The sequence below is a fragment of the Camelus bactrianus genome, chromosome 6 (assembly GCF_048773025.1).
Source record: "Camelus bactrianus isolate YW-2024 breed Bactrian camel chromosome 6, ASM4877302v1, whole genome shotgun sequence".
Classification (NCBI taxonomy): domain Eukaryota; kingdom Metazoa; phylum Chordata; class Mammalia; order Artiodactyla; family Camelidae; genus Camelus; species Camelus bactrianus.
This window is the reverse complement of record NC_133544.1, coordinates 78516862-78540131: the sequence shown is the minus strand read 5'-3', so window position 1 is coordinate 78540131 and position 23270 is coordinate 78516862. Positions and strand designations below refer to the sequence as shown.

The window sequence follows — 23270 nt, the reverse complement described above, 5'->3', positions numbered from 1 at the left end:
TTTTCAAATTTTCTATCATTTGGTAAAATAATTTGGAAGATTTTACCCCCAAAGTTGGGCATTTTGTCTAGAGTTTTTAAATGTATCACATGATGTTGGCCACAGTGTTCTCATCTCATTTTCAAGTAGCCTCTATATATGTGATTCTGCTCTCTTATTCATTTCTAATTTGTTTGTGTGTTCTTTTTAAATCAGATTTGCCAGAAGTTGTTTATTTTATTGCTTTTTTTTTTAAAGAACGAGGTTTAGTTTTATTGTTCAAATCTACTTGGTTTTTGGTTTTCTAATTCATTTATTTGTCCTTTATCTTCAGTATATCTTTCCACCTTTTGTTTTAAGTTTATTTTATGCTGTTCTTTCTTTAATTTTTTAAGGTTATTCTTTCATAATTTGTTTATTTTTATTTTTTTCTTCCAGTTTTATTGAGATATAATTGACATGCAGCGCTGTGTAAGTTTAAGGTGTACAGCATAATGATTTGACTTATCTACATCATAAATTGATTACCACAGTAAGTTTAATGGCCATCCATCATTTCATATAGATACTAAAGTAAAGAAATAGAAAAAAATTTTTTCCTTGTGATAAAAGCTCTTAGGAACTACTATCTTAACAACTTCCACGTATTACGTACAACAGTGTTAATTTTTTTAACAATTTTTTTGAGTTATAGTCATTTTGCAGTGTTGTGTCAAATTCCAGTGTAGAGCACAATTTTTCAGTTTTTCATGAACATACGTATATTCATTGTCACATTTTTTTCCACTGTGAGCTACCACAAGATCTTGTATATATTTCCCTGTGCTATACAGTATAAACAGTGTTAATTACATTTGTCATGTTGTACATTATATCCCTAGTACTTATTTATCTTATAACTGGAAGTTTGTACCTTTTGACTGCCTTCATCCACTTCCCCCTCCGTACACCCACTGTTTCTGGTAACCGCAAATCTGATCTTTTATACGAGTTTGTTTATTTTTGAAGTACAATTGACTTGCAATTCTGTGTTAATTCCTGGTATGCAACATAATGATTCCGTATTTCTACACATTTCAAAATGATCACTATGGTAAATCTAGTTACCATTCATCATGATTTTTTAAAACAAAGACAAAGAAAACAAAAAAAACCCCATTTGATCTGAAATATACACACAGAAGAAATCATGTCACTAAAATCTAAAGCCCACCCCATCCCTTGCATAAGCATCCACATCACACAAAGAAGAAAAAAAATCTTCCCTCTCCCACTAAAGATGCTTCCTTTTCTCTGTCTCAGTGGGAACCTCCCTCAGTTACCAAAAGAGGAATAAATTATCCATGAGGGTAAAGTGGAGCTGGTGGGACAGGGCTTGGCTTTCAACCCAGAAGAACAGAACTTCATAGGAATAATGGAGGGGACAGTTAGTTCACCATGACAGGACATGACTGACCCCGAGGGGCGGGGCACACTGCTGGCGGGAGGGACCTCCAGATCATTGTCTCGCTACTCTGTCCTCTTCCTGTATTTGCTGCCTTCCATTTGTAAGTCATACTTGGGAACAGAATCATCTGGGCTAATCGTGAAGCACCCAGCACGGGATCTGTCCATGCCAGGCTCCAGGACAGCTGGGATGCAGCGGTTCGAAGTGGGTTAGCCTCATTCCTGTGATGGCCATCCCTGGGGGTGCCAGGGGTGGGGGTAGAGTTGTGGGGGGGCTGGGTGCAGCAAGTCTGTGAAGGAAAATGGGGAGCTGTTAGAGAACGGGTGATGAGTGCTCCCTTTTGGGATCTTGGCTTCAGATTCTTTTTCTCTAGAAGATCATAAGGGGTTTATTTATTTGCCCCACTCCATTCCATGGGGGAGGAAAACCTCGAGTATGTTCTTTGGACCTGCTGCTGTAGACAGTAAGCAGGCTGTTTGGGTGACTGGTAGTAGGTAAGGCAACAAGGAAGCAGAGATCATAATTCAGAGGATATTGTAATTTGACTAATTTCCTGTTTGTAATGTTATTGCTCCTGAGCCCTGATTCTGCAGATTTAATTCACTATCTTGGAATTTTGATTCTTTGGCTTCAACAAGACATTAAAGGCAGTTCTTCGGAGAAAAATGCATACTTCTGTGTGTGTCTGTGTGTCTGTGTGTGTGTGTGTGTGTGTGTGTGTGTTAGCAACCGTTAGATGTAAAGTAGATCCAATATGCAGCTGAACATTTGCAAAGGCCTGTGCATGAGGTTTGTAAGAAATGTGAGCATTAGGAAGCAAAGTATTCTGTGGAGGTCAAATATCTGCATGCTAGGTGGCTAAATGAAGATATCTGTTTGTTTAAAAACAGGCTTGCATTTATCTAAATTTCCTGAGGAATGGAGGAATGAGATTGGTTGCAGCTGTACATGGATAAGTGTGTGTATCTGTGTATAAAGCTGTCCAGCATCTGGTGTGTGGTTCTGTGTTGACTTGTGAGGAGACCATGGGGTTAGGAGTGGGACTGCAGCCCACCTGGCACACAAAGTAAAGGCATCAGAGAGGGGATAAAGGGCTGAGTATATTCAAATACCATATGATAGCACTTAGATGTGGAATCTAAAAATCTGAACGTATAGAATTAGAGAGTGGATGGAATGGTGCTTGCCAAGAGCTAGGGTGTGGGAGAAATGGTAAGATGTCAGTCAAAGGGTACAAACTTCCATTTAGACGATGGTTAAATTTTGGAGATCTGAAATACAGCAGGGAGGAAGAAAAAGCAGCTTGCACAACTGAGGTAGTTTAAATGCAGTAAAAAATAGATTTCTACCTCAAAGGGAAAAGAAGACAATAGATTGGTTTCTTTGAACACCTAAAAAAAAAAAGATTGGAAATATTTAAATCACCCCCCAAATGCTCCTCTGAAATCTAAGGTTTGCCAAATTGTTAATCAAATGTTTAATGTTATTATAGTTAGTGCATTAATTTTGGAACATAGTTCAATCAAGCTGTATGTGTATGTGGTGTTTGGCTATTTCAAGAAACTAGGAGACTACACGTGTAAGTATTATATATGTTTATGCCTTTTTTATAGGACTTAGGGCATTGTATTAGTGCTTTAGGTATTCATTGAAGTTTATAAAATGGTCACTAGTTTTGTTCTACAACAGACTATTTACAGTATCTATATTTGATTTGCCAAGGAATCCTTGGTCAGGAATGAAACTCCCAATTTTAGCAGTTTTTCCATGGAAAATATGACCCAATTTATGAAATGGTTTTGAAAAATACGTTGCAGCTGAAATCAGGGCCTGCTAATTCTATAGAAACTTACCAATGTGCACATATTATCACGTGACTACTCTCTCTTTCTAACAGGCAATATGCACACATTCGCTGACATAAGTAAGAATAGTTAGCTATCTGTCCGAGTCTAAATATGGATGGTAGTGGATGGTCTAATGGTTGAGGAGAAAGAATTAACTTAGAGTTTAAAATGGATGAATATTAAAGCCTATGCATTTTGGGCCAACGCCAGTATTTTCAGCTTCAATTGCTGAATGAAATAGCTTTCTCCAGTGATTTTTCCCCCCAGGCCTCCTTTACCACGCAGAGCCAGATGAGAATGCATTCTAGTATGTCCCTTTTGGGGTTCCTTTAGATGTCAGTACTGAATGTTTGTAACACCCTAAGCATTTTCAACTATACTCTGTGCAGATTTCTCTAGGACCAAGAGACTGGATTTCTGATTTTGATTTTGATAGACACAGTGGTCAGCTCCTGGTCTGAATTGTTTAACAATGTGAGTAGAATAGGCCTTTTGAACCATTGCTCCTGGAAAATTAATGCTGCAGTTCATAGGAGCCTCCCGAGAAGGCCCAGGGTGTGCCCCAGAGTGTGTCTGGCCTGGAAGGGATTGGGTCCCTGTGGTCCTATTTCAGTGGGGCAGTCAATCACAAGGGCTCAATTACCCATCATCTTTGGGCCTTAAGGTTCTCCCTAGAACCAGTCCATGGGCCTGGGGGATTGCACAGCCACAGTGCTTCGGATGTAGTTGGATCAATAAGTATTTAGTGATGAATAGAGAGGTTTCAGGGCTTCTCAGGCCTAGATCATAGATCTTGAGATGACTTTGGAGGTCTTGAAGGCTCCACGGTCACTGCTGGTAGAGAAAAGCAAAAAAGACCTAGACAGTCTACAAACATGGAACCTGGCATTCTGAACTAGGCCAAATTCCAGAATGAGGAGCTCTTAGACAGTTGCATCAGGTCCCTGGCTCCATAGTAGAGTGTGTGGCACATGGACACCATTTGTATACGTCGTTGAACTGAGGAATAAAAATAAATTAACTGAAGATGCTCAGTTTGGCTCAGAAAGCCTTGGGGGTCCTAGGGGTTGATTCAGATGAAGAGAAGGATTTCTTGATCCACATGGAACTGGCTGAACTTCAGCCTCTCTCAGGGATTCAAACATGGTTTTCAACTATTAGCAAGTGATCTATAGAGCAATTTATTATTAATTAATAGCTACTGTTATCAGCATTGTCATCAGCATAAAAATTAACATTTATAAAAGGTATTTACTATTAATCCTATTTTGCCCGTGAGGATACCGAGACTTAGAGAAATGGCAGAACTCATCTAGCAAGTTAATGAGTGATGAAAGCAGAAATCAGGTCTGCCTGACTCCTGTGTACTGTGCCTCAGTCAAAATGAGAGAATCTTAAGGAACAAAACTCAGGGAGATGCTGACAGTCAGAAGTGATAGAATAAGGAAACATTCAAACCTCAGGCTGCAATTTGTTCTGGGTTTGAGATACCAGATCCCTCGTTTGTGAGTTCCTTCTGAAAGGGCCTTCATTAAAATGCTCATAAATATGTAGGTGAGGATACTTTTAGTATCCTTTTCTGGTCTCTTCTAAGGAAAAAAATTGTATCAGATAGTGATTCTGAAACTTTAGCACACAAGAGAATCAGTCACCTCGAGGGCTTGTGAAAATACTGTAACTTGGGCACCACTCCCAGAGTTTTGAATTTAAGAATTTGCATGTCTAATGAGTTCCCAGGTGTTGTTCACACCGCTGGTCTGGGGACCACACTTTGAGAACCACAGATATAAGGAAACCCTATTCAGGGGTTTCAAAATGAGGTCCCAGATTGGACCACGAATCATATGGAAATCCCTTGTTTTTGAAAAGGTAGTTCCCCCAGAAAATCTCAATAATCATCTGGAGGTTTTTATTATTATTTGCTTTTGCTTTTAGGAAAAGGGCAAAGCCTGGGGAATGCCAGAGCAGCAAGTTTTAATTCTGATATGTGTATGTATTATATATATAGGTCTCTGGAAAAATTGATGATACGGCTCCTTTTAGGAAGAGTGAGCTAGATGGGAAGCACTCAAAATTCATTAAAAACTAATCTCCGCCTGAAAGGCTTTTCTCTGATTAAAAGAGAGCTTTGTGGCCAAAGGAAATGCAGGGCAGTTGGCGCGTCTCTCCACCTGCCAGGCAGATTTGTTCCAATTCCTATCAGTATTCTCCTTCAGAAACCTGCAAAATGCCCAATGGGATAAATGCCAGCCCTGACCCCTTTACTTACACACGCGTTGTAGCTTGTGGGAGCTGTGCCTACTTAGGAAAATGTGCCTTTTTACGTATGTTTGAACAATAAGAGGGTGGCTCTTTTTGATCCAGATCATCTAAGAGCCAGTTAAGAAGATTTTCTCTGAAATTGATTTTTTTTTTAACTGTCAGCTGTGACAGCACAGATTCTTAAAAGGAAAGACATTCTCTAGTTAAGTGTTTATGCCAAAGTAGCATAATTCTGGCAGCAGCTCATTAGCAGGACTTAGGCTGGATCTAGCAACAGACTCTGAGATGGAGAGTTAAATACAGAAGGTTTACTGAGAGGGTTCTCAAGATCAACTCGTGAGGGAGTGAGGGACGCAGGACTGGACGTGGCAGGTGGAGAGGCTTGAATAGTCATGCTGTCTCAACATGGCAAAGAGAGAGACCAGGCCCTCGAACCCTGTATTGACCTGTCATTGGTGCCCGCTGTCTATGGGGAGGGACATATCTGTGGGCAAGGTCACTACCTTAAGGAGAGAACAAGTTCTGGGGAAGAAACTCAGCTGTGAGCCATTAGCAATGAACACTCCAGAAATGGGGGCAATGCGTACCTCTGTTCTAAAGGGGGATCTGGATTATACAGGGGGATGGGGATCATACTTTGCTTCAATGCCATAGAGCTGTCTCAGCATTTACATATTGAACCTCTGTGTGTCTAAGGCAGTCTACTAGGTGCCATGGGATATCTAAAGAAAATCAGTTAGGTGTTCTGCCTTTATAAAAACTTGGATTATCCATTGCTAGTTGCATTTAGAGATAATTGGACCTCTTCTGCAACATATCGTCTATAGCAATCCAGTTATAACCACAGAGTACTCTGCTGGGTACTAGGCATTGTAAAAGGTGGGCTAAACCCAGTTTGCAAAGCAGACAGACATTTAAGGAAAAAGCAACAATAATGGCTATCATTTACTCAGGCATTGTTCACAGCACTATTATTATTCCCACTTTATAACTTTAAGAAACGGAGACAGAAAGCTTTCAAAACTTGCTCAGCGTCACAGGGCTTGTAGGAGACTGCTAGATTTGGAATGTCGGCTGTCTGATTGCAGAGCCTACTCAATCAGCCCTTCTTCACTCTATTAGAAGAGTTATAGATACATTAAAGCCCTCCAGTTTCTCTCCCTTTTCACATTTACTGTAATGTTACAATTTTGTTTTTTTTTCTGTATTTCCCCCAACCACTTGGTTCTGTATCATGCATATAGTATCACTTAATGAAGCTTAATTGATGTTTAAAAAGATTTTTTTTCCAGTTTCTCTCCCCTTTCACTGAATGCTGGTAGGAGAGACAAGGAATGGACAATGATAATTGACAATATGTAAAAGAAGTTTCATCAGCCTTATATTTATGTAGTAGAAGACTCATCTCTTACAAAACTCGGATACTGAACAAGTACAAGTTTTCCTGCACCAAGATACTGAGCAAGGCCAAGTCCAAAATACATATAAACAATCTTTGTCCGTAAGGTTGTGTGCTAATAGGTTTTCTGCCGCGCACAAGCTGGCCGCGGACTGTGAGCCCAGGGCCTTTTATATTCATTTCTGGTTTACTCCAGAAGGGTCAACCAGCCAGAGCCAAATCTTACCTGCTACCTAATTTTGATTTTTGCCACCTTTGGAACCGTGAATGGTTTTTGACTTTTTTAAGTGTTTGGGGAAAAAAAATCAAAGGAAGAATGTTTTGTGACATGTGGGAATTATATAGAATTCAATTTTTCCCATAGGTGATATTGTCACACAGCCACACTCACTTGTTTACGTATTGTCTGTGGCTGCTTTTCGAGCTACCACTGCAGAGTTGAGTTCAGCTTCAGTCAGTATGACTCACAAAGCATAGAATTTTTACTCCCTGGCCCTTTATAAAAAAAGGTGTGCTGACTGCTGCTGTGGAGGGATTCTCAACCTGTTTTAGCTCTGTTGGAAACACTTGAGGGAGCTTTTAAAACTCCCAGTCCTCAAGCCCCAGCCTCACCCATTAAATCAGAACATCTGGAGATGAGACTCAGTCTTCAGCACTTGTTAACACTCCCCTGTGTTTCCCCAACGTGCAGCCAAGGTTGAGAACCACTGCCTAGAGCGTGGATGCATTTCGAGGGACAGATGGACTAGGCCTCTCAGCACCCAGGCTGCCGAATGGGAGAGAGAATGCAGGTCACTCATCACAACCCATGTGTGCCGGGGGTCACGTGAGCAAAGGTGTGAGGACCTCCAGATGCCCTCTGGTGAAAGCCCTTCCGGAGATAGCAGGGTTAAAGGGCCGAGAGGGGAGGGGAGAGGATTATACCAAATACTTGTCCCAGCATATTGCGTGACTAAGTTGAATGCAGATTTCCCCTCAAATGGAACATCATCCAATGTGCAGGTGGTATGGCCTTCCCCACCGCAGCCGCTAGGAGCAGGCGCCCTAATTCCTTAGCATCCACCAACACAGCCATCTGGTTGAAGCTGCAGAGCCCAGAACCAGGTGTCCTGTGCAGTGAGTTCCACTAGAAGTTTTAATCTGCTGGGGGATTTTTGAACTGATCTGCTTCAGTATCACCAAGGAGTCTGTTAAACTGCAGACCTATAGAATCAGAACCTCTAGGAACGGTCCCAGGAATCTGCATTTTACCCAGCATCCCAGTGGATTCTTAAGAACTTCTAAGTCTGATCACCACTTACCTAAATGGTTATACCAGTGAGTTCTTAGCAGACGTGCCGGCCGAAGTTGTCCTACCAGTGGGCTCAACTGGCTAGGCCAGTTACTTATTCCTCCCAGAGGTACACACACTTTTTTTTTAAAAAAAGGACTTACTAGATAAAATCTATAGTATATATACCAAATGGCCCATAAAAACTCGAGTTACTTTTTTAAAAACAGTGGTAGAAGTCACACACTCATCCCACCAATTGCTCTCTTGCTCAGTATTATAGACTCCTCTATGGCAAACTGTTTTAAGTATCTTAAGTGGTACCAAATCTTCCTTTTTTTGAAGATAGGCCTAACTTTTGGAAGTAGATGGACATCATTTGAAGTGAAATGTGAATAAAGTGGGTGATTATGTTGAATCTGTTTTTGGTTTTTCAGAAAATGAATTTTGATTCTTTTTTTTCTTCTCTCTGTTCTACTTAAGTATAGTTGATTTACAATGTTGTGATAGTTTCAGGTGTTCAGCAGAGTGATTCAGTTACATACACACATTCTTTTTCAGATTCTTTTCCATTACAGGTTATTATAAGATATTGTTTATAGTTCCTGGTGCTATACAGTAAATCCTTGTTGCTTACCTATTTTATATATTATAGTGTGTATCTCTTAATCCCAAACTCCTAATTTATCCCTCTCCCCTGCCCTTTCCCCTTGGTAAGTGTAAGCTGAGTCTTAAGTGACCACACTGTGTGATCAGTATGCTCTTTGACACCAAAAGACATGCCTTCATAATATTTTAGAATATTTTGTCCAAAGCAGGGCTGTTTTAGTTGATTCCAAGGTCAAGGAGAACCGTCTTTTGGATTTACAAATTCCAGTGTGTTTTGTGTGAAATCAACCCCATTTCTCCATTGTCATTTCAGATTTGAAGGTGGATAAGCCATCAGTTTGGGGGGCTGCAGGTATCTGCATTTTGAAATATGCGATTCTGTTATGGGAAGTCATTGTGGGGATAGGAGAGAATCAGCCCTTCATTTCTTTACTGGGGGAGGCTTGCAGAAGAGGGGCCGTCCCAGGGACAGGATGGCCTTTCACTTCATTAAAGTGCAGTTGGTGGGTCAGCATTGCTTCAGAGCCAAAGGGCAGGATCCCAGAGCAGAGAGAACAACCTGTGTTCTGCGGTTGCCTGAGCTGGGTAGAATTGCACACGTACTTTATAATCAGATTTTAAATAGGACCCAGGTTGAGTGGAGTGGTGTGATAAGTCCATGTGAGAGTAGATGCTGTGGGTGGCATTGAAAGGTTTGATTTTACCACCCTGGACCCGAAATGCCTATTTCTAAAATGAAAGGATGTATTTTATGGGCTGCATCCACCCTCCCCAAGTGCATGGGCGATGCCCCCTCGATAACAGCACAAAGGCAGTTTGAAGCTTTCCATTTTCCGCTGGTCTCGGGGCATTGACTGCAGTCATTGTATGCTTATCGCTGTGGAGGAAGGCTCATGTTCTAAAGCGTCCTGTCTGAGGCTTGCACACATTCTCGGATGTCTTTAATTTCACCAAGCTGAACAAAATTGAACACATAGATCACGGAGCCTTCATGTTCTGAAGGCAAAGATTTCAAAAAAGCCGGTACTCGTTTCCCTAGAACAATTGGAACAACATAATACCACACTGCTGTGGAGTCCAAATGCCTCACAAGTCCCCCCCCCCCCCATTCATCAATAGGAAGGCATCTGAGACATTCAGGTGACAACTGGTCTCTGTGACAATTGTTGACTGATTTCTTTAAGGATTCATGTTGGAGATAAAAAGTAAGGGAACGCCCCTGGTGGCTTTGTTTTGCCTATGTACTTCTGAGATTTATTTTGGAAAGGCTCTTGCTGGGATTAAAATTCATTCTCATTCTTGGTTGCCTGGACAAAACAGAACCACTCCTTCTGTGAGTCTGTGTGTGTGTGTGTGTGTGTGTGTGTGTGTAGACGGGGAGAGATGCCTTTCACTGCTTTGCTGGGACATTTGCCTGGTTTCATGTTACACGTTTTCTGGCTTTCCTATTTACCAAAGAATTGAATTTTGACATTCACTAGAAACTGTTTTGCAGGCCCCCCGCCCTTCCTTAAATGCTCCACTTTGTCTTGTATTAGGATATTGCCTTCCAAATTAACAACAAAAACAAAAACAAAAACCCAACAAGGATTGGGCAACGTTACTTCCAGAAGAGCTTAACTGTTTAAGGGTTAAAGACACAGGAAAATTATAACTTAAGTTCTGTAGCAGCCAGGGGTGGATGAAGAAAGGTGGCTTTGTTTGAGCGATTAGTTTGGACTCTGCTAAGAGAGACAGAATATCTTTTTTTGGTCTGATGGCGTAGGCAGGGTTTTATATGCTTAAAAGCAAATCTTCAACTGCATTCTCATTCTCTTACATCAGCCCGCTTCTCCCCTTCCCTCTCATGTGGCAAAACAATAAACAAAGTGACCACTGTTGGTGCTGTGGGTCTCTCGCTCTCTTTCTTTCTAGTACAGGCTCCCGGGGTGGAAATCTTTAGCCATTTAAACTCTCAAAAGTCCTGCTCCCCTAAGAGAGGACGTTTGCTGAATGTTTGCTCGCTGGAGAATGTCCCATGGTCCTCAGCTCGAAAAGGGTTATACAGAAATGCGGGTGGTTGGGGCACCCCTATCCTGTGAGGAATCCCTGCTTGGGGATCTCTTTGTTTGCTTTTTCCTCGGCATTTGTAAAGTCAGCGCTTTAGGTCGGAAGGTGTGGCTGGAATTCTAGAAAAGCATTGAAAGTGCTATTTGTTCTCGAAAATGTTACAGTTAATCTCTTGGTCCCAGTCTGAGGGGAAGAAAAGATCTTTGTGAAGAAAGGCAAGTATGTGTCTTCCCTGACTGGGGTTTCAGATTTGTTAACAATGATTCCAGCAAAGAAAGCAGAGTTAGTGATTATTTGAAAGCAGTGGTTCTTAACCTGGGAATCTGAGGATTCCCAAGAGGCCCACAGATGGTTTTCCATGGGCGGTGCTGAGGGGTGGGGTTGCGGGGTGGACCCTCTAAAATTGAATAGAAACATTTGTACAAACAAGCCTTTTATTGGAGAGAAACCTGTGACTCTCCTTAGAGTCTCAAGTCAAAAAAAAATGATGACTATTTTTCATATTTCTTTTTTTATTATGGTAAAATACACGTAACATAAACATCACCATCTTAATTACCATTTTAAAGTGTGTGGCTCAGTGGCATTAAATACATTCACACTGCTGTGCAACTATCATCACCATTCATCCCTGTAATTCTTTTCATCTTGTAAAACTAAAACTATTTCTGTTAAACAATAACTCCCCATTTTCCCCTAGTCTCTGGCAGTCACCATTCTACTTTATATGATCTTGAATACTCTAAGAACTTTATATAGTGGAAACATGCAGTATTTATCTTTTGATGATTGGCTTATTTTACTTTAATATCCTCAAGATTCATCATGTTGTAGCACATTGAGAATTTCCTTCCTTTTTAAGGCTGCATAATATTACATTGTGTGTGTGTGTGTGTGTATATTTTGCTTATCCATTCATCCATTGATGGACAGTTGGGTTGCTTCCACACTTTAGCTGTTGTGAATAATGCTGCTGTGAATGTGGGTGTACAATATAACTCCTTTTCAAAGCAAGTTCGTAAGTGCAAGTCTCCCCTCTTTTCTTTTGAGTAGAGTTGTATATTAAGAGATTTTCAGAATCTGAGAGGCAGCTGATTTTAAAGTTCTGAGTGAGTTTGCGGTACACACACGTGTGCTTGCCCCCGAGGACATATGGCTGAATGCTCTTTTCTTCCCTAAGGAGGTAACAGCCAATGTAAAGAAAGCAAAGGGCTGGGACAACAAAGGGCTGGAACATCTGTGTGAGTTTTTGCCGGAGCTGACCCCTACCCCTTTGTCTTATCCCCTTGGCAGGTTACCCCAGCCACACTGAGTAAGGATTGGCCAAAAAGGAGCCCCTTTCTATGCTGGGGAGTAAGCAAGGGAAGGACCAATGTATTTCTCCTCCTAGTCCCCAGAGCCTGGAACTCCCTCCTTTCCATGCACCTGGCAGTGTTACCAAGTCCAAACTCGTTCTGCTCACCACACAACAGGCCAATAAACTGGGAGATGAGGTGTTGGAGCAAGGAAGAACAACTTCATTCGGGAAGCCAGCAGAGAGAGAAGATGGCAGACTGACGTCCTGGAGAACCATCTTCCCCAAATCAGAATTCAGGCACCTTTTCTACTAAAAGGGGAGAGAGTGTAGTTACTTGTTGCAAATTTCCTAGTGTTGGAATTCTTTGTTCTTGAAGCTGTCCGATCAGGTCACAATGTTCCTGTAAACCTCCAACAAGACAAATGTTATTCTCTATTCTGCGACTTTTTATCTCTATATGAATGGAAAAGTGTTACACCTTTCAAGATCACAGCCTTGAGAATGGGCTTTTCTGGGTATTTCAGGCCAGAGGCAACTTTCTTTTACAAAAGGTGCAGAACCGGTAAGACTAAGCACAGGAAACAGAGCACAGGGTTAGCGCTAAAGGAACACATCTCATACGGAGTCAGACTTGTTCTTCCCTAGTACAGCAATATGGTCCCTCCCTAGGTGAGCGTGAGGTTTGAGGTAAGACGTGGATTTGCATTCTCTCTCTCCCACTATCTGCTGCATTATTTGGAGACAGTTATTTAAATTCTTTGAACTTTAGTTTCCTCATTTGTAAAATGGAGGTAAAAATCCTACCATGAAATGACATTGTTAGGACTGAGATACGTACATCAGGTGCTTAGCGCTGGGCCTGGCTGTATAAACAGGTGCTGCTCCCTGCTACAAATCTAAAGGGAGGGATTTCTAAAGTGAGAGCATTGTTAACTCTGATCAAGATTTTCTTTTCTTTGTGAAACTTTGAGAAATGGAAACAGGCAAATCTACCAAATAAACGGAGGAGGTAAATCTGAGCTTAATGGCTATAAAGATGGAGGAGTTAAAGGCTAGGCTGGGACGGGAGCAGAGAGAGAAATAAAGATCTGTTATTACCTGTTACATGAACATTGTCCCATCTCTTTGAAGTTGTTGGCCAAAGAGAGAAAGGCTGTGTCACTCCATTGGGACATTCTGAATGTGCCCTCACATCTCCACAGTACATGAGCAAAACTCCAACTGAGGAACTACCTTCAAAGTCTTTTGAGTATTTGAAAAATTATTTATCCAATCAACTGCACAATAAAGGAAAACATAACACTGTTTACATTGTTCACATCTAGACGTTAATAGGATCAAAAACAGGATACACCAAATCACACACACACACACACACACACACACACAACATCTAAACCAAGCCGTTATTTATGGGCCCTTTCTTTATCCCTATTTACACAGAACTAATTTTATATAGCTGCTACCTATGTGTAGATACCATTCCAAGTTCTACTTTCCCCACTAATTTATATAGACCCCCACCTCATATTTCTATAGTCCTCACACTTAACATTTCAAGTGGCAGTATTTCTATTGATATGTTTTATATTTATATCACAAGCTTTGGGGTTAGTTTTTTACTCTAAAATAAATGTTTCTCCCATACAAATTCTTCCTCCCTTGTCAAAAGCTCTGATAAATATGATGTTATTTGTCATCTTTTACCAACTTTATCTCTAGAAAGATTGTATTAATACTAATCAAGGCCCCCAGCAATAGTTAAATATACCTGAAGTGGAATTATTCCCATTTTTCCCAGTACTGGATTTGTAATTTTCTTTTTTTGCTAATTTAATGAGAGTGAAGTGAGTATCTTGTAGTTGTTTTAATTTTCAATTTTTAAATTATAACAAATGTCAACCTTTCACTGTTTTTTAAAACTGAACTATTTGTCTCCTTTGGTGTGAACTATCTAACCCAGGGGTTGGCAAACTATGGCCCTTAGGCTAAATATGACCAGCTGCTTGTTTTTAGAAATAAAGTTTTACTGGAACTCAGCCTTACTCATTTGTTACATGTTGTCTGTTGCTGCTGTTGAACTGCCGTGGCAGAGTTGAGTAGGTGCGACAGAGCAAGGGCTAAAAAATGTACTCTGGCTCTTTACAGAGAAAGTTTTCGGCCTCTAATCCCATCTCTTAGCGCTTAATCACTGTTGTTCTACCACACTTTATGCTCCTGCAATATCAAAGTACTGTAGTTCCCCCACATGTCGTGATAATTTATGTTTTGGTGTTTTTACGCATGCTATGGCCTCTTTCTGGAATTTTCCAACGCCACTCTGCCAGGAAGGTTCATCCTTCCAAACTCATACTATAAAGCATCTCTTTAATTCCAATTCACAACATTACTTTTTGTTAGAAGATACTGACTGTTGGAATAAGAATCAAGAAAACAATGCCTGGGAAAGCACTTTGTAAAACTATAGGAGCTATGTAAAAGTAACAGCTTCTAATAAGAACTATTGTACCTGGCAGCATCAATGCCCACCTTTGTTTCTACTTTTATTTAAAGCCATTTACAAGGAGCTTTTTAGACTAAAGCACCCCAATTTGTTCTCATGGAGTAAAGGATCTAATTACACCTTTCCTGTAAAACCTCTTTATTAAGTACCAACAGCATAGTTGGGTGTCTGGACTACTTATTTTGGGAACACTAGAAGCTAATTTGGATCAATTAGATGTGTCTCATCAATTATTGACTAATCATTAAGATGACTCAAAACAGCAATCAACCAAACAAAAGAGTCCAATTCTTTGAGTTGTCCTATTTGACAACAGAGAACAAGGCTGGAATCCTAGAGAAACATTAAATATAAAAATCAAAGAAAATATGCTAACTCAAAAAGCCATTCTATCCATTGGGTTCAGATCATTATGTTGACACCCTGGCTCTGCACTACTATATATATATAGATCTGTAAATATAGATCGATATAATGGACTATATATATAAAATTATTATATATATATAGTATTTTATATATATATATATTTATCTTTCATGGGTGTGCTTTCCTTTCTCTGTTCCTCCCTTCCTTTGGGAATCAAAAACATCTCATAGAAAATATTTTCAGGAAATCAAATGTATATAAAAACTGTAATGCAATGTTGTGTGTATGTATGAGTGAGTAACTGTCTGTGTGTGTGTGTGTGTGTGTGTGTGTGTGTGTGTGCACGCACGCGCGCGCACGAGAGAGAATACAGTGTACTTATTTAAACAGTGATGTCCCGTGGATCCGGTAAGAAGCTTAGAAATTTCCATTTGCTTTGTGGAAAGTTTAATATGTGTGTTGAAAGCCACAAGGCGAAGGTCCAGATTACTCCAAGTGAAGGCCTGGGTGGTTATGAATGCTGAGTCCCAGAGACAAAAGCTCTTAGTTATAACTGCATTTCTGGAGAGGAGGGCGCCAGTTCCTTCATCACTTCCATTAAGGAACAACTACTTCTTTTAGCAGTGTCTTTCTCTCAGGAAGTGCAATATGTAGTAAGGGCAGAAAAATAAGCAAAGGAGGAAATTTGTTATTGATTTTCTTTTCTTCTGTGAAATTACATGAAAGCTCAATGGCTGGTAGCAGTAACTTAGTCAATAAGGCTCCATTTGAAACCACCTTGAAGTTCAATTTTCCCCTGATCCTTTTCAACTTCCTCAAGTGTTGGATTCTTTTGTATTGAATTGTCTTTGGTGCTGAGATACTATTAAGCTTTTTATTCAAAACACCACAGAGACGATTTTGCTAAAGGTAAAGCTGTGAAGTCCGCCCAGACGGTTAAGTTCCAGCGCTCCATTTTGGTTAGAAATCAACAGCACTGCACACTAAACCTGAAAAACCGAGGGAAAACAGAGGTGGAGGAGGTGACTAGTAGGACTCCTTACCGTAAAGCGATCTGTCAGTATTAGGTGTTGCTGGGTTTTGTGGGGTTCGAGCTGTGGAGACACTAAGCTCAGCGTTTCCTCCTATGGGGGTGGGGGTGGGGTCATTTATGTCAGACTCACCGTTCCGGGAGTGTCCGTTTTGGTCGTAATACTTGCTAACCTCTGTTGAACATTTCCTGTGTGCTGGATAGTACGCTGAGTCTTTATATGGTTTCTGTTCTGTAGGGAAGCAATAAGTCGCCTGTGTGAAGCTGTCCCTGGGGCCAATGGAGCCATTAAAAAGCGCAAGGTAAATATTGGTGTGGTTTTCTTGTTCTGTGTTTCCCTAACTATGGGAAAGATAATATCAAAATAGTTGTTAGTTCATTCCACCAAGTGGACCTAAGGTCCAGAATGGCCTTTATTAGTTGGCCTGGTATCAGAGATGCGCTCAGAGTTGTTCTCGTCCTTCAGATTTTTCTGACTTGCCAGACATTGTCTGAAATGGCGATGCCTGGAGTGACAGAGTGGAGAAAGCACCTGGCTCCTTCCAAGTCAGAAAATCTGGTTGCCGGGCTGGGTCTTTACTTACCTCTGGGCGTGATATCTCAGCTCTCTGAGACTCTGTTCTTGTTCCCGTAAAGTTAAGTTGTTCAACCAGACGACCAGTTTTGGTACCTTCCAGTTTCAATCTTTGATAATGTATGCATTCTGCATGTTCACATTTTAGACTTTTAAGATTCCTTGTCCTATTTTCAGATGGAAACATGGGTGCTGGTAGAGATGGGGTAATCAGTGAGTAGAAGGAGCTTTTCAAGCTGAAAGAAAGCACAAGATTTGGTGTTGGACTTGAATTTAAATCCTGTCTCTGCCACCTACTAACTGTGACCTTGGACTAGTCATTTCACCTTCAGGGTCCTTGGTTTCTGCATCTGTGAAATGGAAGAAAACAGCACTTACTTGATAGAGTTGTTTAAGAATTAAATGAAGTGATGTGTACAAAGTGCCTAACACAGTGTCTGGCCTACGTGAGACTTTCAACAATAATGGTAGTTAGTATTATTGCTATGAAGCTATTAACCCTAGAATATTTAGTTGTTTTGAAGTGTCCAAAGGGGATGGCTAAAGGCTCTTAAGTTAACTATATATATATATATACACACACACACATATATATACACTATAGAATTTAGACTGTTTAAGAGGGAAGGGATTTTTAGAGCTCTTCCAGTCAAACCCTCTTACTTTGCTAGCCACTAAGCTCCGAGAAGAGACTTGCCTGGAGTCACTAGGACAATGGAGGTCAGCGCCAGCTGCAGAAGCCAGGGTTTCAGTTCCCAGCTTAATGCTCTATTTTCATACCACCCATTTTTTATCTTTATTTATTATCTTTCATGAGGCTGAACCCATGGTCACCCAGAGTGACTCAGATGAGCTGCTTGGTATGGGAAACTGATAAATGGCCCTTGAATTCTATTAGAACTCATTACTAGTTCTTGGACAGAACCCATGGTCTGTCTAGCCTCCTCCTGCCTCTCATAACCTCTGTGAATAGGATGTTCCAACTGGATGATCCCAACAAATAGGCTTATTCATTCAAAACTTTCTCATTTCACGAATAGTGGGAGTCTACACTCCAAAACAAAAGAAAACAAAGTGAACCAGGCTGTCATCTTTCCAGAAAGTACACATGTAAAGACAAAAGGAAATTTTTGAGTTAATATCCTTTGATTGCTAGCATTTATTGAGTACTTAATACATTCCAGGGACTTGTCCAGGCACTTTGTATCTTTTACATTTGTTTTCCTCCCAGTTTGTGGTAAAATACATAACATAAAATTTACCATTGTAACCATTTTTAAGTGTATGGTTCAGTGATATTAAGTACATTTATATTGTTGTTCAATCATCATCTCCATCTACCCCCATAACTCTTTTTTTAAGGAAAAAAAAAGACATTTATTTGAAAAACAATATACTTAGAATTGCTTGCTTCTAAAAAGCCCATTTCCCCCAAGCCTTGACTTTGTAATTTCATATTAAGCAATGAAGTTATTTTACACAATTTAGTTAAACAATTTAATGGGAATGGCCCCATACTTTTTTATCTTGTAAAACAGAAAGTCTGTACCTATTAAACAGGAACTTCCCATCCCACCCTCTCTCCAGCCCCTGGCAACCACCATTCTACTGTCTCTATGATTTTGACTGCTCTAAGTACCTCATATAAGGGGAATCATAAGTATTTGTCTTACTGTGACTGGCTTATTTCACATTACTTTGCATAATGTCCTCAAGGTTCATCCATCCTATAGCATATGTCAAAATTTCCTTCCTTATTAAGACTGAATAATATTTCACTGTATGTATGTATCACAATTTGCTCATCCATTCATATGTTGATAGACACTTGGGTTACTTCCATGTTTTTAACTGTTGTGAATAATGCTGCTATGAACATGGATGTACAAATACCTCTTCAAGTGCTTGCTTTCAATTCTTTTGGGTATATAAAACAAGAAGTAGAATTGCTGGATCATATAGTAGGTGTATTTTTAATTTTTGAGGAACTGCCGTAATACTGTTTTCTGTAGCGGTTGTACCATTGTACGTTCCTACCAATAGTGCATGAGGATTTCAGTTTCTCCACATCCTTGCCAACACTTGTTATTTTTTCTTCCTTCCTTCCTTCCTTTTTTCCTTCCTTTCTTTCTCTCTCTCTCTCTTTTTTTTTTTTTTTTTGACTAGTTATAGATCTATCCGGATTTTCTTCCTTCATGATTTAGTCTTGACAGATATTATATTTCTAGAAATTTGTCCATTTCATCTAGGTAATCCAATTTGTTGACATACAGTTGTTCATAGTATTCTCTTATAATCCTTTTACTTCTATTGAATTGGTAGTAATGCCCCCCCTTTCCTTTCTTATCTTACTAATTTGAGTCTTCTCTTTTTTCTTAGTTTATCTAGCTAAAGGTTTGTCAATTTTTTTCATCTTTTCAAAGAAACAACTTTTGGCTTCATTGATTTTCTCTATTGTTTTTCTAGTCTCTCTAGCATTTGTGTCTGCTCTAGTCTTTATCCTTTCCTTCTATTAGCTTTGAGTTTAATTTGTTCTTTGTTTTTGAGTTCCTTAAGTTGTAAAGTTAGGTTGTTGATTTGAGATCTTTTTTTCCTTTTACTGTGTTTATAGCTATAAATTATATCATAATTTATCACGTTACAGATATAAAAGCACCACTTTCAGTGTGTCTCGTAAGTTTTGGTATGTTGTGTTTTTCATGCTCTTAATCATAACAAAAAACCTAGACAGCAACTTTTTCTCTTTTTTTTTTTTTCAGACTTGTGTTCAAAAGGACTTGAGAATTTAGCTAGTCCAAACTCTCATGGGAATTCCTTTTATATAAAGCAGGCCTCTACTCCCAACACTTGGGGAGAAGGAAATGTATGAGAGAAGGTCTGAGTGCTCAAGTTGCACTAAACTTACTTAAGAATTTGTTGCATTCCAATTGAAAAAAGTTTTTATTTAAAAAAAAAAGCATTTCATCTCATTTGATTTATTTAAAATGATATAGGGAGGAAGAATGTGGGCTTTGACCATCTTTTAACATTTTAAAGACATAAATATTCATTCTGTAACAAAACCCATAACTTAGAGGGTTGTTTTGTTGTTTTTAAAGCCTCCAGCCAAGTTTCTATCAACAGTTCTTGGCAAAAGTAATCTTCAGTTCTCGGGAATGAACGTAAAGCTGACCATCTCCACGTGCAGCCTCACACTGATGAACCTTGACAACCGACAGGTAAGAGTGCTGTTTGTAGTTTACCATGTCTGCTTTTCCAGAACAGCCTGGGCATGACAGAGAGAATAAGGTTTCAGACAGCAAGCCTAAACCTTAATAAAACACAAGGGGGAAATCTGCCGAGGGCTTATGCGTAACAGTAATTGGAACAGCAGTATTACTAACCCATCACTGGGGCATTTAACTGCCTGAATGCTTGCCCCTACCGAATTGGCTTTGTAATAAGAACTCAGGTGCAAAGACCATAGTATCATTTGGAATATCTTTGAGTCAATCATTTATTACTCTCTGCCACACACCCTCAAAGGGAAAGCGATTCCATGATCAGAACTAACAGACTGTGTGGTGGATGTGGGGAGCAGATGAAGGACAGAGGGGAAAGGTGATGTTAGGTTAAATGCTCTAGCCAACTGAAATTTAAGCAGAAAACCTTAAGGTTGAAAAGCTTTCTCAAATGTTATCGTGTAAACAGTTTTTTTTTTGTCTTTGATGATTTATGATGCTGTGGTTTGCCTAAGTTCTCATTGTAAACATTATTTCTCACAGAACAGCACTGTTGAAACAAATATGGAAGATATAAAGGCACTGTGCTAAATGTATACTTTAAACTTGGACACTGTTTTTGACTTACTTCTTATTTTTTTAAACTAAATTCCTTGTGTCAGAGTATTTATGTATGTTAGAGTCTAATTTTTGTCTAATAGGTAGTGATTTGAGGTTTTCAGTATTTAAGGTTTTACTCTATGGAGTGCGGTTGATCAGAGACCCATGGGAGGTTTAATGTGTACTTGGCAATGATAAAACACTCAGAGGCTTTGAGGTCACATATAAGTTGAAAGCCTGGCTTTGCCACTAACAAGCAAGTTACCCTCCCACTCAGTTTTCCTGATCAGTGAAATGAGGATTATAGTGCTTATTCATAGATTTTCTGAGAAGATGGATTTAACAATACTGTGTTTCACAGGGTTATATAGAGGATTAAGTGAGATCATGGATGTAAATCACTCAGCACAGTGCTCATCACATGGTACCTATTATTATTATTAACTCAAACATTCTTCCCTGAGGCCTTTCATATACTCAGTCCTTAGCAAGGAAAGCATAGTGTTACATGGAAAATTATAAAATTGTCAGTAACACATAAGTACAGTTATACACATTTTGACTTCCATTTTTTTTTTCGCCAAAAAATTCATTTATGATTTTGAGGGCTGTTTTATTTTCTAAATTAAAAAAAAGAACAAAACACATTGTTTACACCGTAGTATAAAACACCATAGAGGAACGTGCTTAATGTGAAACAATTTAAAATTGATTCCTGTCTGGTCGGGTCCTGGTTGGTTATCCAAGAGAGGTGACATCATTGGTACAATGACAGCAGAACATTTGGGGCTGTACTTGGAAGATGCAGCCTCTCTGGGTGGAAGGTGAAACATTCATTGTCTTTCAGATGCTTTGCCCTCAAGACATTTGTGGATGTAAAATTTATTTTTCATTCTCACCCATGTGAATGGTACTAGGAATGCTCAATGCTTTTAGTTATAAGATTTCATTGAGTAGAGGAGCCCTTGAATTATCTCGCAGTTTTGTAGGGGAGGAAGAATAAGCAAAGAGAGAGCCATCATGGTGACAGTCTTATGTGCAGAATCGAATGAGCATTTAAAAAAATGGCTCTTTCCATGGGGTGACTGAAGTGAATGGGGAATTTAGGAAGAATAGGGTTGTGGCATGTATGGTAGGGGACACAGTTTATTCTCAACACCTCTCTTCCCCTCCACTGCTCTTTTCTAGGCCACTGCAGCTAGAGCTGGTATTGCCACTCGTCCATAATCTTTCAGGCAAGCAGGAGGACAGACAGTGGGCATGGGTGGCTTCCACTATCAATAGTTACAGCAATGAGGTGTTTTGGGGAGTGATGCACATCTTTTCTGCACGGGTGGCATGGACTCGGTGGATCTCAATCATATCAGACCCAGGGGCTGATTTTCTAAGATAATTTTGAACTATTCTGCAGACCTGAGGAAAGTGGCTGCAGGGGGCGGGGTTGGGGGTGGTAAAAAAAATATGTGCCACTTCGGAGGCTTATACTCAAGCTTTATGCATCCCATCAAAAGGCAACCCAAATGTTCCAGGGATAGAGGCTGCAGAGAAGCGACCCTACACGCATGAGAAAATGATTTATTAATTAAAATTTCCTTAAAGAAAAGTACCCTTTGAAGTTCAAAGATAAATACAAATAGTTTTTTCCCCATTTACACCAAGTCTAAGATATACTTTGGACTGAAAACATAAACAGGTTCAAGTTTATAAATCCATTCATAGAAAACAGAGCACTGATGGGTTAGATGGTTCCCATTCATCTTCAGTCACTGAGAACAACATCAAGAATGTAACTATTCACTCCCAGGAAATGTCTCACAGAACCTGAGGCAGAAAAGATTATATTAAACACATAATGGTTGCAATTTAAAAAACTTACCATATTTGGGGATGTGAAAATACATTTTGGAAAAGCAAGTTATAGGGTCTTTTGTATAGTATTCGTTTTAAAAATTCAAGCAGCAGACACCCTTGACATACTTTAATTATTTTGAGGCCTTAAGCAAAAATGTCGGTCTCAGTAGCTCCCACCCTCACTGTTTCTTTACTCATTTCTACATCCCTGTCACCAACTTTAACAGCTACTGAAATTGAGAAGGGTATTAAAGAGATGATGAAGAGGGTAAAACAGACAGAAAATGGAGACATCTTTAGTATCCATGAGGGGAGGCAATTCAAATATCTGCCAAGGCCAGGCAGGTAATGCAAACTGTCCAGGTTCATGGAAAAACAATGGTGCAAACACTGGGATAAATGATGAGTGTCATTTGGTCTCCATGTTGGGGAGACAACACTGGGGAACATGGTAGAGAATACTTGCCCTATGTAAGAGCAAATCAGAGGCTTCCCTTGTTACTATAGGTCAAGGGCTGCCAGATGAACTTCCACTTAAAAAAAAAAAGGATGGAAACCTGGAGTTTTGCTGCTATCTCTGGATTATAAAATGTTGGTCTTTAATTAAGAAATTAAAATTATAAGCATGAGCTTAAACAAAATAGATCTGTGTTCTTGAAGACAGCCAACATGGGACATCTGATCTAAGCAAACCTTTTTAGTAAATATGGATAGATCCAGAAAGCTCTTCACAAATCACACTACACACTCATAAGTTTGAGTTCTCTTCCCATTTCACATCCCCACCCTCTTCCCCATCTCAGAATCAGGATTAGAATAACCCCAAAACTCCTTTCTTTATTTATGTATAGATATGTGTGTCTTCATTTAATCCTCACAATTTATAAAGTTGATTCAATTATGCTTATTTTTAGTTCAAAACCCTGAGGCAGAGAGGTTAATTTACTCAGTTACAGAACTGGT

General features: G+C 39.7%; 1 protein-coding gene across 2 annotated transcripts in view; it reads left to right on the top strand.

Annotated features, from left to right (window-relative positions):
• SHC4 (SHC adaptor protein 4) overlaps nt 1-23270 on the top strand; it is a 109067-nt gene that overhangs the window by 42836 nt on the left and 42961 nt on the right. For both annotated transcript variants that reach the window (XM_010965282.3, XM_074366086.1), the window contains exons 3-4: nt 16300-16363; nt 19734-19853. In XM_010965282.3, coding sequence (XP_010963584.1) covers nt 16300-16363; nt 19734-19853 — 184 coding nt within the window. The remainder of the gene's footprint in view (nt 1-16299; nt 16364-19733; nt 19854-23270) is intronic.